A 17,750-nucleotide genomic window follows, 5' to 3' on the forward strand; every position below is an offset into this window, starting at 1 on the left:
AAGTGCATTCAAGGGAGAGTTGGGAGTGTGTGTTATATGGCATACCAGGATTCTGGGCACATTTACATATAGTTGGCCTTTTGCGTCTGTGGATACCACATGCCTAGATTCTACCAGCCTTGGATGGAAAGTCTTCTGAACAGAAGGTTGTATCTATACACATGCAGACTTTTTTTCTTGTTTTCATTCCTTAACAATATAACAAAACTTACAGGGCATTGATACTATGTTAGGTAGTGTAAGTCATCTGGAATGGATTTAACCAATACAAGAGGGAATATGTGGGTTATACACAAATAAAGAACCCGAAATACCCACAGAACTTTCCCCTAGCTCTTACCCTTGACATGGCACAGAAGCAATAATGTCCATGTAGCTTGAGCATGTGTAATGTTTGAATCATGTGTGTGTGTGTGTGTGTGTGTGTGTGTGTGTGTGTGTGTACTAATGATTTTAACTGGAGCTATTACAGAACACAGATGAGGGTTGTCTATAGATTTAGGAGCAACTTATGGGTGGCTAAATCCACCCATGTGGCTAAAGTTCACAGTTTTCTCAGAGGGGTGGGGCTTCCTGTAGCTAGTGCTCTGCCTTGGAGCCCCTCCCTCTTTCTATAGCAGAATGTTAATAGGCCACTCTCTATAGAGGGTTCAAGAGTGCAACACCATGTGATGCCCTAAGAACAACCTTTCACAACAGCTCCTCCCTTATCTTGTAGTCGCCATAAAAATTCTCCAATTCCTATTCTCAAATGAATAATAATAATAAAAAAACCCATTAATGTGTTTCCTACATAAAAGATCAGTCTTCAGGTGTGCTGGCACACACCCTTAATCCCAGCACTCGGGAGGCAGAGACAGGTGGATCTCTGTGAGTTTGAGGCCAGCTTGGTCTCCATAGTGAAGCTGGGGCTTCAGGGAGACCCTGTCTCAAAAAGACCACAAAGAAAAAAAAAAAGATCAGTCTATGTTCAAAGTTCCACTTTTAGTAACACATAGTTAAGATACACTTTGGGGTTACATTTTTTTTTCTGAGTACACTGAATATCTTGGAATAGATTTTGAATACTCAATGTTCAGATCTTGATATCTGAACACCATTCTCTGTTCAGTGGAACAGAAACTTCTTGGCGAAAATGGCTGACTCCAAGACCAGGGCAAGTTAGTTAAAAGAATGACTTAGAACTCCTCATGAGCCAGGAAGAATTATCGAGATTTTCTAAAGGATACAGGAGCCAGCTGAAGGGGCTCCCACTGACTAGTCTGGAACAATTTGAACATCAAAATATTACAGTAGTAATGCATTGTAACCCATTGACTGAAATAGGAATTAAAGTTCCTAGGAATACAAACACTTGGGACTCAGGATGACTCTGCCTCATAGCCAAAGGTCAGCTAAGAAACAGAATGACAGAGTTTAAAGAAAAACACGATTTAGCAACTGTTACAGTGATAATTGAGTGAGGTGAAATCCATCCAGGGAGATGAAGCTGAGGATTGAACATTTTCAAACAGGGTATCTAAAAAATCTCAAAGTATCTTTCCACAAAATACTAATTACTTAATAATAAACACAAAATACTCCATTTAACTTTATAAAGTATAAACTTGGCAAGTACTACCTTAACCAAGTGATGAATAGTTAATCTCATCACCATGGGGACAAATAAACATGACATGCTGACACATCATTTCCTTGTGCTCTTTACCCCAAAAATAAAGTGAATGGAGTTATGAGGAAGCTTCAGAACTGTATTCTTCACAAATGGCAAGATCACCAAAGACACACAGAAATTGTCCATAGGTGCGTTGAGTAAAACGATGTGACAGTTAAGGGTAGCCCAAGGTCCTTGAACTGATGCCAGGTTTGTGAAGGGCATTGTTGGTGTTGTTCACGACCAGTGAGTCTAGATTTGGGTTTGTGGGTTAAATAGCAGTGAGTGTCTATTGATGGTCATATTATGGTTATGTAGGAGACAGCCTTCGCTAAAATACACTTGGAAATTTTTTAAATTAATTTTTAAATTAATATTTATAGCCAGACAAGGTGGCACATACCTTTAATCCCAGAACCTGGGAGGCTGAGGCAGGCAGATCTCTATGAGTTCAAGGCCAGCCTGGTCTACATAGCGAGTTCCAGGCCAGCTGGGGCTGCAGGGAGACCCTGTCTCAAAAAGCCAAAAAAATATTAGTATTCATTATTTTTATTATTTGTATTTTCTGTGTTTGAGTCTATTCTTTGCATGTATGTAAGTGTACCCGTGTCATGCGGTGCCTTCTTAGCCACCATGTGGGGGCTGGGACTCAAACCTGGGTCGTCTGTAAGAACAGTCAGTGCTCTTAACTGCTGAGCCATTTCTCCCCAGCCTTCTGTGTTACTTTTCTTGATGCTATAAACATGTAACTGATATGAAGCAATGGTAAGAGCTGGGCGTGGTGGCACATGTTTTTAATTCCAGCACAGGGCAGGCAGAGGCAGGCAGATCTGTGTGAGTTAGAGGCCAACCTGGTCTACATAGAGTTCCAGGCCAGTCAGGGCTACAGTGAGACTCTGCTTCAAAAAAACAAACAACAACAAAAACAACAAATGAACAAACAAAAGCAACGGAAATGTGGAAGGAAGAGTTTATTCTGCCTTACAGTTTGAGGGATACAGTCTACCATGGAGGCAAAGGCAGGGTGACAGGTGGCTCTGTGGTGGCAGGACTGTACATCGGGAACCCCTCATGTCTTGGTGGAACAGGAAGCAGAGAGGAGACAGGAAGTGGGGCCTGACTATAAACTCCAAGATCCATGCTCAGTTACAGTTTCTCCTGTTTCTTCTTCCTGAGGCTCTACCTCCTAAAGGTTCCATAGCTTCCCAAAACAGCACCACCAGCTGGGGGTGGGGGCGGATAATTCACAACAATATCCCTCAGAAGTTTTCTGACAAGGTCAGAATTATGTAGGCATTAATTTCTGTTCTTTCCATGAAAACAAATTTGTTTTATAGAAATTCTTTTGGAAAAAAAGTTTGCCATTGGAAAGATGGCTCAGTGGTTAAGAACACTTGCTAGTTTTACAGGTGACTGGAGTGTGGTTCCCAAAACATACATTGGGTAGATCACAACTGCTTAGGCCTCCACAGATGCCCTCACGTGTGCATATATATACATGCACATAAAAAACAAATCTTTTAAAAAAATGTTACTTAAATGTGTGTGCATGTGCATGTGGGTGCCCATAGAGACCAGAAGAGGGCATCAAATTCCCTGGAGCTGGAGTTACAGGCAGTTGTGAGCCACACAAGGTAGGTACTGGGAACCAAACTCCAGTCCTCTGAAAGAGCAACAACCTCTGAGCCCTGTCTCCAGCTCTGTCCCCTCTGTTTTAATCTTTTCTTTCATTGCTCTGGAAGTCAAAGGAAACTTCCACCCCATTCCTGGCTTTTGCCCAGTTTCAGAGGGTACACTGGAGTCTCAGAGATCAGGACCGAGCCCTGTCAAGTCATAGGAGCAGCTAAACACAGCTTTGAGTGACTGTATTTGAATGGAAAATTCTACAAGGATGACTGGCTCATCCTCCATAAAAATTGTTATGATTTCTTTCACCAAGGGTAAGAAAGAGGTTAGAATTATAACCATTGAAGGAAGTTGAAGTTATTTCATTCCTAATAAGGAGAAAACTAGGAAGAAACAGATTTGTGGGTATCCAAGGCTAAGCAAATGGTTGTATAACTCTGTCAGCATTGTCCTGAATTTGACAAGCTGAGTAACATAAGAATTAGCATTAAAGCAGCAAAAACCAAGGAGGCATAGCTGGACATGGTGGCAGACACCTGCAAACCCAGAATGTGGGAGATGGAGGCAGGAGGATCAGGAGTTTAAGGCTACATAGTAAGTTTGAGACTAGCCTGGGCTATGTGGGAACCTGTCTCCAAATAAATAAATAGATGATAATAGACAGATAATAATAATAGATAGATAGATAGATGATAACTAGCTACTAGCTAGCTAAAACAAAAAATATATTAGTGCACACAAAAGAAAAGATTGTAGGCAAGGGACAAACAGTGAAATGAAGAAATCAAATGGCAAAGCCAGAAACGCTACCTAGAGCTCCTGGACAAGTTTGCCAACAGCTGAAGAGGACACAGGCTGGAGCAGGAGACAGATCCTTCTGGAAAGAAGGAGAGACCGCTAGATTCCTATAAAACTGCAGAAGGGGCACTGAAGACACTGATCCTGTGATGATACTGATGTCATCTGGAAAGGCTTTATTGTTTCAAAACTGGTTGCCAATCTATTGATGGGTTGGAGGGGTTTTTTGCTCTTTTCGTGTTTGTGTGCTGGAGCTCAAACCCAGGACCTCAAATGTACTAAGCACAAGTTCTACCACTGAGCCCCAGCTCTAATCTCTTGTAAGTCCTGCCCATGACTTGACAGTAGAAAGCGTTTGGGTCTGGGTAAAAACAGCACCATGCGTGTTTTATATTAGAAACATGGGGGGGGGGAACCTCATAAAGTCAGAAAATTTCTGTATCCAGCAGATTCTTAAACCACAGACCCTGAAGCAAGGATAAGTCAAAGATAAAGAAGTAAATGAGGTACCTGGGCTCCTCAGGGAATCACTACGTGGGTGGGACTGTGGGAAGGTTGCAGAGCGGAGGGGGTGGCTTCCTTTAGAAGCTCATGCTGGGTTCAGTCCAGCACAAAACAATTAATAATAATTCTAATAATTAATAATAATAATTGAGCTTTTTTTCTAGGCAAAGAAGGGCCTAGGGGAAAAACTAGCATAAAGGTCTATTTGGGAATAACAATTATACAAAGATTTCAAGTCAGAGACAAATAACCCACTTTATCTACATTTTCTGGATATTTTAAATTAAAACCTCTCAGGGCCAAAATTACTCGGGCAAATTCCATGAATGCCTGCTTTACTTTTCTAGCCTGAACAAAAACAGAAGATCTTCAGATTCATCAACAGGGCCATTTATACTGAGCAGTCGGGTAACTAAGAACTCCCACAGTACAGTCACACTCCCAAGAGTTTTCTGAATGGTGTCACAGAGGTGGCAAAGGACATGTGCCCTTTGGAGAAGTCTGTAGGTGTGGGGGAATGGGAGGTTAAGATCCTCCCTGCTTAAAAACTTGAACTGGAATGGAAAAATCATAAAATAAACTTTCTGCAATGCAGAAGGAATAAAAAATTGAAGAGAAAATTTTTTTCTTGTTAAATTTTATTTATTGTTTTTATTTTATGTGCATGACTATATTGCCTGCTTGTTGTGTAAGTGCACCCGTGTCGTGCAGTGCCCTTGGAGGTCAGGAGGGGGCATTTGATCCCCTGGAACTGGAGCTACAGATGGTTGTCACCATGTGAGTGCTGGAAATTGAACCCAGGTCCTCTGCAAGAGCAGTAACCACTCTTAACCATTGAGTCATCTCTCCATCCCCTAAATATGCTTCTTTTGCAACAGATGGAGGCTATTACAGAGATCCACAACTGATCGCACACAGAGAATAAGTGTGCTCACCTTAAGTGACACATCTACAATGGAACCTCCATATCTAAGTTAAAGAGAAAAAATTTTAAGACAAGCAAAATAGTACAATTGTTCTTTGTTATCTTAAGAGGATTGGCTCCAGGATGTCCCCCACCCCACCTAGATACCAGAATCTGAAGATGCCCAAGTGCCTTCTATAACATGGCATGATGTCTGCATAGAACTTACATACATCGTCCTGAAGACTACCCCATCTCTAGACAACTTTTAATACCAAATACAGTGTAAATACAGTGGAAATGGTTATATGGCTGTACTGTATTGTTTGGAGAATAATGACAGGAAAAGCCTGGATATGTTCGGTATACATGCTGTTTTGTTCCTATTTTCCATCCAAGATTGGTTGAATTCTTGGAGACAGACCCAGCTATCCAAAGGGACTGCTGATTGTTTCCATCTAATCATTTGCTCCTCATGCCACATGCTGCTGGAATCCCTCTAGAAGTTGAGCTTAGGCGAAGTGTAGGCTGTGACTGAATTTGTCTCACATTTTCACATCTGGTATTAATGGGGGACAGAGGGACAAGGTGTGTGTTGGGGGGCAAGAGCCACAGGATAGCCAGGATGCAATGGAAGTGTCATAAGGGAGGTGTGTGGGGACTGGCTCGACGGGAGGGGACAGGAGCTGTGAGGTGCTATTTCACCTGAATCTCAAGGGCAACTGATTGGAATGAACAGCAAAGGTAAAGAACATTCCAGAACAAAGGGAGAGTAGGAGCAAAGATATGTGGAACATTTGTCTTGGGAGCAACCCAGGCTCTTAGGAGAGGCTTTGAACTAATCCCAGAGCATTACTTCCTCCTGAAAAGAAAGAATAGGTAGGTACCAAGCGACATTGCAGACAAAACAATATACCCAGAAACTCCCATAGCTATACAGAATGCCCTTGTTTTCTGATGAGGAACTGGAACATACATTTGCTAACCACAAACTCTACCTGATACCTTCAAAACCAAACACACATGGATTTTGTTTTGTGTTAGTTTTCTTAATTATACAAAGAAGTTTTAGAGCAGTAATATGAAACCTTCAAGAATGAGCATGAAAAAGTCCAAGTTTGTTCCCTCTTTCTTTGAGCATCAAATGTGTTCTTCCTGTATGCCAAGTTCAATTGGAATACAATTGTATGCTCTAATCCTTCCATTAGCCCTACAAAGAGGTATTTCATCCCCAGGATCTAGAAAAGGAATTAGGCTCAGAGAAATTAGGCATCTTGCTCAAAGATAAACAGACTCTTGGTAGTGGAGCCAAGCTTTAAGCCAGGGCTACTGGCTACTAAATCCCACAGTTGTGGGTTGGTGGCGTAGCTCAGTGATTGGACAGTTGTGCAGCATGTGTGAGGCTCAGGTCCCATCTTCAGTACAACAATAATAATGATAATGATGAAGATAAATCCCACCAGTGAGTACCATCAACACTCTGGGCAGAGTAAGCAGATGTATAGATCATCCATTCAACCCATTCAACAGCCCAGGTATGTCTAAAATGCCTTTCAATTGACAACAGCGACTCTAGTTCCAGTTGCCCAACTCTGTTTTCTCCTTTCCAAACTACTTTCTAAAACTTTTTTTCCAAATTACTTTTTAAAACTTTAAAAAACATTTGTGTGTGTGTGTGTGTGTGTGTGTGTGTCTCGGGGATCAAACTCAGATCATTAGGCTTGGTGGCAAGCACCCTCTAAGCCATGCTGCTGGCCCATCCAATCTACTTTTCTGTTTGGGTTTTCTTTTTTCTGTTTTTTTTTTTTTTTTTTTTTTTTTTGTTTTTTATTTTTTAAAAATTTTTTTTTTTTTGAGACAGGGTCTGACTATGTAGCCCTGACAACTCAGTACATAGACCAAGCTAGCCTTGAACTCACAGACATCAATCCGCCTCTGTATGTCTTATACTGGAATTAAGAGAGTGAGACACTACATCTGGCCCCTTCCAACCTACTTTTAACTTCTTCATGACAAAATTAAAATAGATCACTATACAAAGAAATTCAGTTTTTTTAAAAAAATGCTGGCTGGCTGTGGTGGCGCACGCCTTTGATCCTAGAACACGGGAGGCAGAGGCAAGCAGATCTCTGTGAGATCAAGGCCAACCTGGTCTACATAGTGAGTTCCAGGCCAGCTAAGGCTCCAGGGAGACTCTGTTAAAACAAAAATTACTGCTCAGAGGGTCAACAAAATATAAAAAATAAGGTGGTGTCTCTGGTTGATCCTTTGCGATCCTGGAAGATGGCAAAGGTACCATGTGATCATTATTATCATTATTATTCAAGCTGTTTTGTTTTCTTGGTGCAGTGTCTGTGTGTATGTACATGTGAGGGAACACAGGTGTGTACTTGTATGCACATCTGTGTGCTGACATGTCTGTGGAGGCCAGAAGACAACCTCAGATGCCTCTTCAGGTGCTGCCTACATTTTTTTTTTTTTTTTTTTTTGAGAAAGGGTCTTTTATTGGCCAGAAGCTTGCAAAGTATATTAGGTAGATTGGCCAGGTTTCCCCAGGGATCTGCCTGCCCAGTATTGTGATTATGAGTGTGGGCCATCAGAATTTTCTTTCTTTTTCTTTTTTTTTTTTTTTGGTCTTTTAGAGACAGGGTCTCCTGGTAGCCCCAGCTGGCCTGGAACTCACTATGTAGACCAGGCTGGCCTTGAATTCACAGAGATCTGCCTGCCTCTACCTCCTGAGTGCTGGGATTAAAGGCGTGCACCACCACGCGGGGCTTAGACTTTTCTTTCTTAACATGGGTTCTGGGGATGGAGCTCAGGTCTTTGTGCTTATGAGGCAAACATTTGAGTCCACCTCAACCTGTTTTTTATGGTGACAGATGTGGATTCACAAAATGCGTGTAAATCCGTTCAACTAACTACCAGGCAATTTCTGATTTAAGGAAATGACAAACTTTTTAAAACCCCCATAAAATGTTGAAACCTTTGATAATCTTTAGTTTGGATGGATCTTTTTTTAATTATTCAAAACTTTCTGCAACTAAGCCTTTTAAAGCATAACTTAAAATGTAAAGTGTCCTCTGGGTGCCCTGAGTCCTATATTAGTGTTTGACATCAAGATGTCATAGGTGTTAAACTGTTCTCTTGCAAAGAAAGAACCAGGAGAGAATAACTTAGCTGGAGAGGGAGAAAAAAGAAAGTGTGTTAGGGTAGAGATAAGTCACAGAATATCAGTGAACAAAGCCAAGATCAGTAGAGGGGAGGGGGCCAAAGCACAGAAAAGTAATCAACCACAGCTAACCCCCTTACTATGCCTTTACAGAAACCACAAAACTCCTGTCACAAGGCCTTGATAACGATGTATATAGAAAGTGGTCTGTAGGGCCATTGACCACCTTCCCAAGAGACTGTGTGTCCTTGAAAAGAACTCACAGGAGTTCTAACTCACTGGTCTCCTTTCACTGGGGAGATTCATAATGAAGATTGTTCAAGCCCAGGCAATAGTAAAATTTATGCCCCCAAAATTCTCCCTTGTAAATATGTCTGTATATCCAATGATCTCAGAAATTCTATGAACCTGATTAGTTTGAGGAATGTAAGTTCCCTCTGAACCTAAGATCCCAGGCACATCACAGGCCATGAGATGCATTTGCTAGACTGCCTGGGTTCAGATCTGCATTTCCTGCTCCCACAGTTGCATTGCTCAAATCTCAAGTTCCTGGCACCTCAGCACTGAACATTGGAAGGAATATGCCAGTCTGCCAGTCTCAAGTGATTACAGCATGCACTCTACTGCAAGTGGAAATACAATAAACCTCCCATATCCAGGGTCTAGGGAGTTGTGTGCCATGGGATACAACATGGCTAGTCCATGGCCTGGCTCCAAAGAGAATCAAACATAGAAGCAGGTAGTCTCTTATCCAAGCTCACCGTCTCCTGTTTTTTTTTTTTTTCTTTTTTTTCTTTTTCTTTTTCTTTTTTCCTCCCCCTTGGGCATTGCACTGGCTTGGAACTGAGATATGCCAGAAAAAGCTCATGTTTTGAAGGCTTAGTCCCTAAGGCAGCAGTTTTCAGAGGAGGGGGTCTTTGAGAGGAGATTTGATTATGAAGGCTGGAAACTTCAGGAAGTGGGACCTCGTTGGAGGCATTGGGTCATTGAAGGCATGCCCTTGAAGGGTATGTTTTGTACCTGACCTTTCCTCTCCTGTGCTTTGCTGCCCAGTGACCTTGAAACAAGCAGTTTTGCTCCACCATGCATTTCTGGCCATGGTGTTCTGCCTCTCTACAGACCCAGAAGCAATGGAACTAGGAAACCATGGACAGGATCCCCGAAAGGGCAAGCCAACATAAATCTTGACTCCTTCACATGGATACTTTCAGGGAAATGCAAATCAAAACTGCACTGAGAGTCCATCTCACCCTAGTCAGAGTGGCTATCATCAAGAAAACGAACAACAACAAATATTGGCAAAGGGAACCCTCATATGTGGCTGGAGGGAGTATAAACTGGAGCAGCTGCTGTGGAAGTCAGTATAGAGAGTCTTCAAAAAACTGAAAACAGAACTATGGCATGACCCAGCTGTACCACTCCTGGGCGTATACCCAAAGGAATCTAAGTCAGCAGACCACAGAGATATTTGCACATCTGTTTACTGATGTGTAATTTACAATCGCCACAATAAGGAATCAGCCTACGTGTCCATTAGCAGATGAATGGCTAAAGAAAATTTGTCATATACCATAATGGAGTTTTATTTGACTTTGAAGAATAAAATTATGTCATTTGTAGGAAAATGGATGGAACCGAAGATCATAATGCCAAGTGTTAAGCCAGACTCTGAAAGATGAGTATTGCATGTTTTCTCTCATGGGGGATGTATATATAATACATATGATATATATCATATATATATCATATATACATATGTAAGGCATGAAAGTATAAGAGGTTCTATATTCTTGGGAAGGTAGAGGGTAGAACAAGAGAACGGGGTAACGGGGTGAATGAGTGAAGTGTATGATGTATCTGTGTGAAGATGTCATAACGAAACTCCTTACTTTGTACAACCATTTCTTATTTTTTTATTCATTTCTTTTTATATTTTATTGTTTTTATTTTATGTGTACGAGTTTATTGCCTGCATGTATGTGAGTGCACCCATGTCGTGCAATGCCGTGGAGGTCAGAAGAGGACTTCGGATTCCCCTGGAACTGGAGCTAAGGACTGTTCGCAGCCGCCATGTGGGTGCTGGGAATCGAACCTGGGTCCTCTGCAAGAACAGTCAGTGCTCTTAACCGCTGAACCATCTCTCTAGCCCCCCATTTTAAAAAATTTTTTATGTGTAAGAGTGTTTTGAAAGCATGTACGAAAGTGCACTTATTTGTGCAATGCCTGTGGAGGCCAGAAGATGTTGTTAGAGCCCTTGGAACTGGAGTCATGGACGTTGTTTGCTGCCATGAGGGTGCTTGGAACTAAACTTAGGTCCTATGCAAGTGCAGCCAGTGCTCTTACCTGCTGAGCCATCTCTTCAGTCCCTGTATACTCATTTTTATATTTTATTTTTATGTATTTTATTTTACATGTATGAGTGTATTGCCTGCATGTGTGTAAGTGCACCCGTGTCACGTAGTGCCCTGGGAGGTCAGAAGAGGGTATTGGATTCCCTAGAACTGGAGTTAAGACAGTTGTTAGCTGCCGTGTGGATGCTGGGAATCGAACACAGATGCTCTGAAGAGAAGTCAGCGCTCTTAGCTGCTGAGCCATCTCTCCAGCCCCAAACACTCAGTTTTTAAAAGTATCTATTTTGTCACAACAGAAAGCTGACCAACATACACACCTTGACATTAGTTTTTTCTTTGCCTCCAATGAAGCTTACACTCAAAAGCTTATCTCTCAGTCATATTCTAATATAAAAAATTTGAAATAAGCTCCCATGGACTCCTATTCAAAATACTACTTGGTAGCAAGTGCAGTAGAAACCATTGGTCAGTTTTGGAGACTTTAACTCCAAGGGACACACGACCAATGAAACTAATTCACTGTGATGGGTGGAATCATGGATGGAATCATCCAACTCAGATGATCAGTAACTTAGAAGGAAAGTAACATGTGGATGAACTTGAAAGTCAAGGCAGTTCCTTTGCTAATAAGAAATCATTCAAAATCAAGTAGGATGATGGGCTATGGACTAAAAGTCAGACAGTACTGTGTTGTAGACTGGCTTAGAGAGAAAAGAGGACTTAGATGGGTGTGGGGATAAGATGTGAGGGGGGTAAAAAGGAAGAGACAGCAGGAAGTTCTAATTTGACAGCAGTTACTGAGATTTGTTGGGCAAAACCTTAAAACCATGTGTGAACTCTGTTGCCACATGCAGAAGGGAATGTGTTCGATCACCACACTTATTTGATACAGTATTTAAATTAATTTCACCAGTTTCCTTTTATTTCTTTTCATGTGGCTCCTATGAACAGACTGTAATCAACCAGAACGAGCTTAATAATCCTTCTGCCCAAACCCCCATACATACTAAAAGAGCCCTCTCCACAGAAATGACCTTGTTTCCTACATAGGCGGACTGACAGCTGAGAGCTGGCCACCTAAGACTCTAGTTTCCTTTCCCCCGTCATGACCAGCCCTGTATGTGGGCCTTCCCGAGATCGAGAAACAGTTGGCAGGACCAGGGGATGTGCTCCAGTGAGAAAGGGTCCTCTGCCCACACAAGGCAGAAATCGTTTCAGATGTCACCTCTTGCAAGGTTTTGAAACACATGAATCAGTGCTTTGTTTTTTATTGCTTTGCTGATGTCACTGTTCACCAGCCAGTAAAAATAGGAGTCCAGGTCCAATCTATTAATCCTGTAGAGAGTCAAAGTGTCATCCTCTAGTTTCTGTTCAATAAACTGATAATGATCATGGATTCTCGGGTCAGGGTGGGAAGAGATAAGGGGCCATAACACATGTTCAATGAATGGGTTTCCCTTCCAGCTCTCTGGGTCTTTACTTCTCTGGCTTTGCTCCTTGGGTCCTGACATCTCCCACCCGCTGAATCTAGACTCTTCCAAAACTGCAGAGTTGGTCCCGTCTTTCTTTCATCACAAGCCTTTTCATGAAGACTCCAAGTCTTGTTCAGATTGAATAACCTTTTTGTTTATCTTGGCCCTTTCTGAAAAGAGTGAGGGCTTGGCCTTTAAATCTTGGCTGCTCTCTTGAGAACCGCCCCTTAGAGTCTGGTGGCAGACCTGAGTCCATGCCATCTTCTAAGGAACACAGAGGGAGAAAAGGGGGTTTTACCTTCCCTAGTTTGAACACTGCGGGTAGGGAATGCTGGTCATGGTGCAGGTCTGGAATCCCGGTCCTCAGGAGGCTGAAGCAGTAGGATTTCTGGGAGTTTGAGGCCAGATTGGACAACATCACAAGACCCTGTCTCAATGAGCCATAGGGAGAGAGAGGGAGGAAGACAGACGAGAGATAGAGAGAGAGAGAGAGAGAGAGAGAGAGAGAGAGAGAGAGAAACCCTTAGGGTTGTGCTCCTCCCACCTGACTTTTTTGAGTTCTGTTGCTTCTAAATCACTACATTACCCTCTTCCTGCTCAGAGAAAATCAGATTTTAAAAGCCTATATATATGTAGGAAGCTTTGTGTACAAATATCTAAAATAGGCCTTCGAAATGGTTCACATGCCAAGCAGTACAGGGAATCCCTGGAAGGTGTCCCAGTACAGACTAGCTCAGTTCAAACCCAGAGGGAGACCTTTTGATATTTTTTAAGCTCCAGATGATGATAATATGCATTCTATGTCTTGAATTTCCAAACTAAAGAAACCCCAATCTGACCAGCACATTGACTCCAGTCACTTTTCTTCAGTTTTTGAAACAGTCTCACTATGTAGCCCTGGTTGGCCTGGAACCCTCTATGTAGACCAGACTGGCCTTGAACCCATAGAGCTATGCCTCCCCCTGCCTCCCTAGTGCTGGGACTAAAGATGTGTACCACCATGCCCACCCAGCTCTACTTACTTTTCTTGAACTGTGAAAGGATTATTATTTTGAGTTCTATTAGCAGAACTGATTTATTTTACTGTGAACAATTTGAGATTATTCAAATCATTTGGAGAAAGGAAAGGTGGAGTTTGGTAACAACTGAGATGCTATTGAAAACCAGCTCTGAAAGATGAGGCTAAGAGACTTGACTTTGCAGCTGGTGTCTCCACTTCCTGAGGGACTCGTGATCTAACCACCTTGAAATGTCTTTATCTCTGTAGAGAAAGCTCTCGTCTAGGCCTCCTTAAAATCCCTCTATATTTCTAATTCAATTCCGGGAAAGAAGTTGCAAACAAACAAACAGAAAAATTAAGATTGTATCTTGCCCCCACTTTATTTTTAAGTTTTTGGTTTCTGGAGATAGCATCTCACATAGCCTAGGCTGGTCCTTGAACAAGCTTTGAACTGAGGATGACCTTGAACTCCTTCCTGATCTGCCTGCCCCTCCCAGTGCTGGGGTTACCGGCATATACCATCGTGTCCAGCCTGCTCCTACTTTAAAAGGATGGGAATTTAGCTATGGGAAAACAGAGGCAAAAATATTCAAGTGTTCAAATGGCACTAGATTTTTATTTATAATATTTAATCCTGATTTTAATGACATTACTTTAAAAGAGGAATTAAGTTTAATTATTTTCCTTTGAGTGGTTAGGGTTCCCCATGTCTCCTGCCTTGTGTCAAGGCAAAACAAACATCTGGGGTGGGTCTATGGGTCCACTTAGGCAGCTGGGTAGATAGGCAAAACCAAGCGATACAGTTGAGTTTTCACCTAGAGTCTGCTAATCCACCCGTCCCTTTTCTCATTTACAAAATAGGCTTGAGTCATAGTTCTAGTCTGTGAACAGAACTGCTGCAATTTTTTAAAAAATTAACATCAGTGTGCAAATAGGGGGAATAGAGATAGGCTTGTTTGTGACCATACAGATAAGTCAGAAGGATATGATGCAAACTAAACAAAGCCAAGCACCGAAAGGCAAAGTGCCATATAGTCTCACATCTAAGTGGAATCTTAGAAAAATGAACTTAATAGAGGTAGAGGGTCTAATGGTGGTTGTGAGAAAGGAGTAGGGAGATGCTTATCAAAGGGATGGAAGCTCAGACAGGCAGAGGGGTAGGTTTGAGAGCTACTGTATAGCATGGTGCCTGTGGTCAATGGATATTTTACAGTCACTAAGACAGCAAGTTTCAAGTGTCTCCCATAAGAAATGATAGATAAGCAAGGTTATGAATGTGTTGTTAAACAGTTTGACAATTACTCAACATTATTTACATATATCAAAACACCTTTGTACTCATCTATCTATATATAGACATAATGCTCTGCAAATAAAAAAATCAATAACTTAAAAGATCAACAAATAAATATTACACCCTAAAAAGTTAACATTTGAGGGGTTGGGAGATGCTCAGCGGTTAAAAACACTGGCTGCTGGTGCACTGATACACTTACATACATGTAGGCAATATACTCATATATATAAAATAAGATAAATAAATAAATTGACATTTGAAACTATAAAGAGGTTTGTAAGGGCCAGGCACAGTGGCATGCCTTTAATCCCAGCATTCTGGATGCAGAGGCAAGTGTATTCCTACGAGTTCAAGGCCAGCTTGGTCCATATAGCAAGTTCTGGGCCAGCTGGGGCTATAGAGAACCCCTGCCTCAAAAAAAGTTTGTAATGTTAATGTTTTTAACCATGTTTTAAGGAGTTTATTCATCATCAACCATGCCATGCTTATTAATAAAAACAAAAAGAGAAGAGTCACAGTGACTCATACCTGCAATCTCAGGAGGCCAAGGCCAAGACAGGAGTTCAGGAGTTCAAGACCAGCCTGGGATGAACATAGACCAAGTTTCTTGGAAAATGACAGCAGAGAGAGGGTATGGGAGGGAGGAAGAGAGAAGAGAGAAAGAAAACATACATACCGGGAATCCTATTGAGTGTCACCCAGAAATGCTCATCGGGACTGTAGGTGTCCTTGGACCAGGAGAGCAAGTCCAGAGCACGCTGGTCTTTAAGGACAAAGTTGGCAAACTCTCGAGTGAGAGCTACATATGCAGTACCAAAGTAAATAGTCATATCATGAGGAGGGGGGGCCTTTAGTTTTGCAGTTTGATGCACATAGGAATTTTTGTGGTTTAACAACTCCTGGTGGACATACTTGGTCCGTCCAATCGCATGAGCTGGAGGTAGCACCCCTGGGGTGAGATTCTTCCCTATAAACCCTTTCAGATGCTGAACTATCTCCTTGTTGGTTTTCAGGGGGAAGTCTTGCCCACAGGTATTGATGGCGTACTTCCAGGGGACCTTGGAGGCCACCAGATCTTTCATGCAGTTCAGGTCAGCCTGGAGCCGGGAGAAGCCACCGTAGACCACTGACTCCATCTTAGAAGCCAGAAAGGCATTGGAGAAGCAGCTCAGTAACTGTTGCACGGCATCTTTGAAGGTGTTTGGTGCCTTTTCATCCACATGCACACAGTAGACATTCTGAGGCATGTAAATCGCCCTGAAGAGCCTCTCAAAGGTGTCAAAATCTTTGTGGATAGTCATTGTGAATGCCAAAGGGAAGCTGGCTTCCTCTTCAGAGAGGGTTTCTGTTATATAATGACTTTGAATCCTGTACGTGTAACAGGCAGCATTATCCAGGGTGGTTTTCAGTATACTTTCTGTTACGTCAAAATCTTCCCCATTAAGCGTCTGAAGACAGACTTCAGCTAAGGTCGAAGCATTAAGGGCTACCTTCAGGAAATGATTGCTCTCCCATAGCTTGCTGTTATAAATAAATACCAACATCAGGGTAGCAATAAGAGACAGGCTAAAAAGACAGTATTTGCCAGAGACCATCGTTATGAAACCAGGAAAGGAGCAAATGTCTTTCGAGTTGTGACCAGAGTGTAGATTCCTTTAACTTACATTTTCTCAAGGCTCCAGCATCTTCCTCCTGTGTCTGTGGCTCTCAGCAGCAGCCATCAGGTCTTCATCTCTATCGACCTCTTTCCTCCTTCTTTATAGCTTGGTTATGTTTTCACTCTCCCTTGACACATTTCCGAAGCAGCTTCACGCTCAGTCTCCCACTAAGTCATAGCCAGTTACTACACAAAAACACACCATCCCAGGAAGGTTCAGGGGTCGGTGAGCCTACTTGTCCCCACTGAGAAATCACTGGCAGTGACCTTCAGACAAGTCTCTGCCCTGGGACTTTGAACCTAGCCTTATTGCCTCTTCTCCCAGCCCAAGGCTGGCGACTGTCCCTGCTTCCCCTGTTCCTGTTAATCATTGCATTTAAATGACTGGGTTTGTTTGCTTAAACACTGCTGCCAAGCTAAAAGCTTCAGTTCTGAGCATGTGAACACTGCCTGCAGAGACACAGTCAATAAAAAATGTGGTGCTTTACAATAAATTGCTTAACCCTGTCTTTTTCCACTCGTACTTCCTACCTGTCTTCCATTGGCTAGGCATGCTTTGAAGCAAGGCATATGACTGTTGAGCCAAATTCTTTCCAGGGCTTAATATTCCCTGCTGCTAGGGAAGGTCCTTAAAAAGGCATATTAACTAGTACACTAACCTCACCGTCTACTCGATACATAAAGTGACTGGGGCATTCTGATGAATAGAGGCTAACTTGTCTAAAAACAAACAGACAAGAATCAGTAGCTTGCCATCACCCCCAAATTGCATGGAGGCTAAAGTTACTGAGTGTCAAGATCATTTTGTCCTCGCCTAGATAGATACAGGCAGAGGTGCCCTGGGGCCTGGAGAAGCAGGAGAGAGGAACGAACTGTTTTGAATTTTACATACCTAAGGAGAGACTCTTGGGTTCAGAAATGTGATTTATTTGTTTACTTATTTATTCTTAGACAGGGTCTTAGAATGTTGCCTAGGCTGAACTTGAATGCCTGACCTCATCAGATTTTCCTACCTTAGCTTCCCCAGTAGCTGGGACTATAGGTCTGTACCACTATATCCAGTTCAGATTTAGAAGCACTTTAAAAGCCATGTCCTCACAGTAATAAAAACAGCATGGTATGGCATAAAAACAGACCCAGATCAGGGAACCAGAAGACCCAGTTACAAGGCCATACAACTACAGACACCCGATTTTTGACAAAGATGCCAAAAATGCATATCAGAGAAAAGACAGTATCTGGCTCTCTATATATGAAACTAGATCCTTATTTCTCACCCAGTACAAAAAAATCAACTCTAAATGGATCAAGAACCTCA

The 17,750-nt window shown here is 42.2% G+C and overlaps 1 protein-coding gene across 3 annotated transcripts in view; it reads right to left on the minus strand.

The window, feature by feature from the left end:
- LOC103732948 (N-acetyllactosaminide beta-1,6-N-acetylglucosaminyl-transferase-like) overlaps positions 1-16,746 on the minus strand; it is a 37,075-nt gene extending 20,329 nt beyond the window's left edge. The window contains exons 1-2 of one of the 3 annotated variants that reach the window (XM_017797790.2): positions 15,452-16,746; positions 11,907-12,742 (exon numbers count right to left, since the gene is read on the minus strand). In XM_017797790.2, the coding sequence (XP_017653279.1) occupies positions 12,612-12,742; positions 15,452-16,370 (1,050 nt within the window). In that variant the 5' untranslated portion in view covers positions 16,371-16,746 and the 3' untranslated portion in view covers positions 11,907-12,611. Of the gene's footprint in view, positions 1-11,906; positions 12,906-15,451 lie in introns of those variants that run through there. The other 2 variants (XM_029562841.1, XM_029562842.1) reach the window with 2 other exon arrangements.
- Between the last annotated feature and the right edge of the window lie 1,004 nt (positions 16,747-17,750).

The sequence above is a fragment of the Nannospalax galili genome, unplaced genomic scaffold (genome assembly GCF_000622305.1).
Source record: "Nannospalax galili isolate Female #2095 unplaced genomic scaffold, S.galili_v1.0 scaffold72, whole genome shotgun sequence".
Lineage (NCBI taxonomy): Eukaryota > Metazoa > Chordata > Mammalia > Rodentia > Spalacidae > Nannospalax > Nannospalax galili.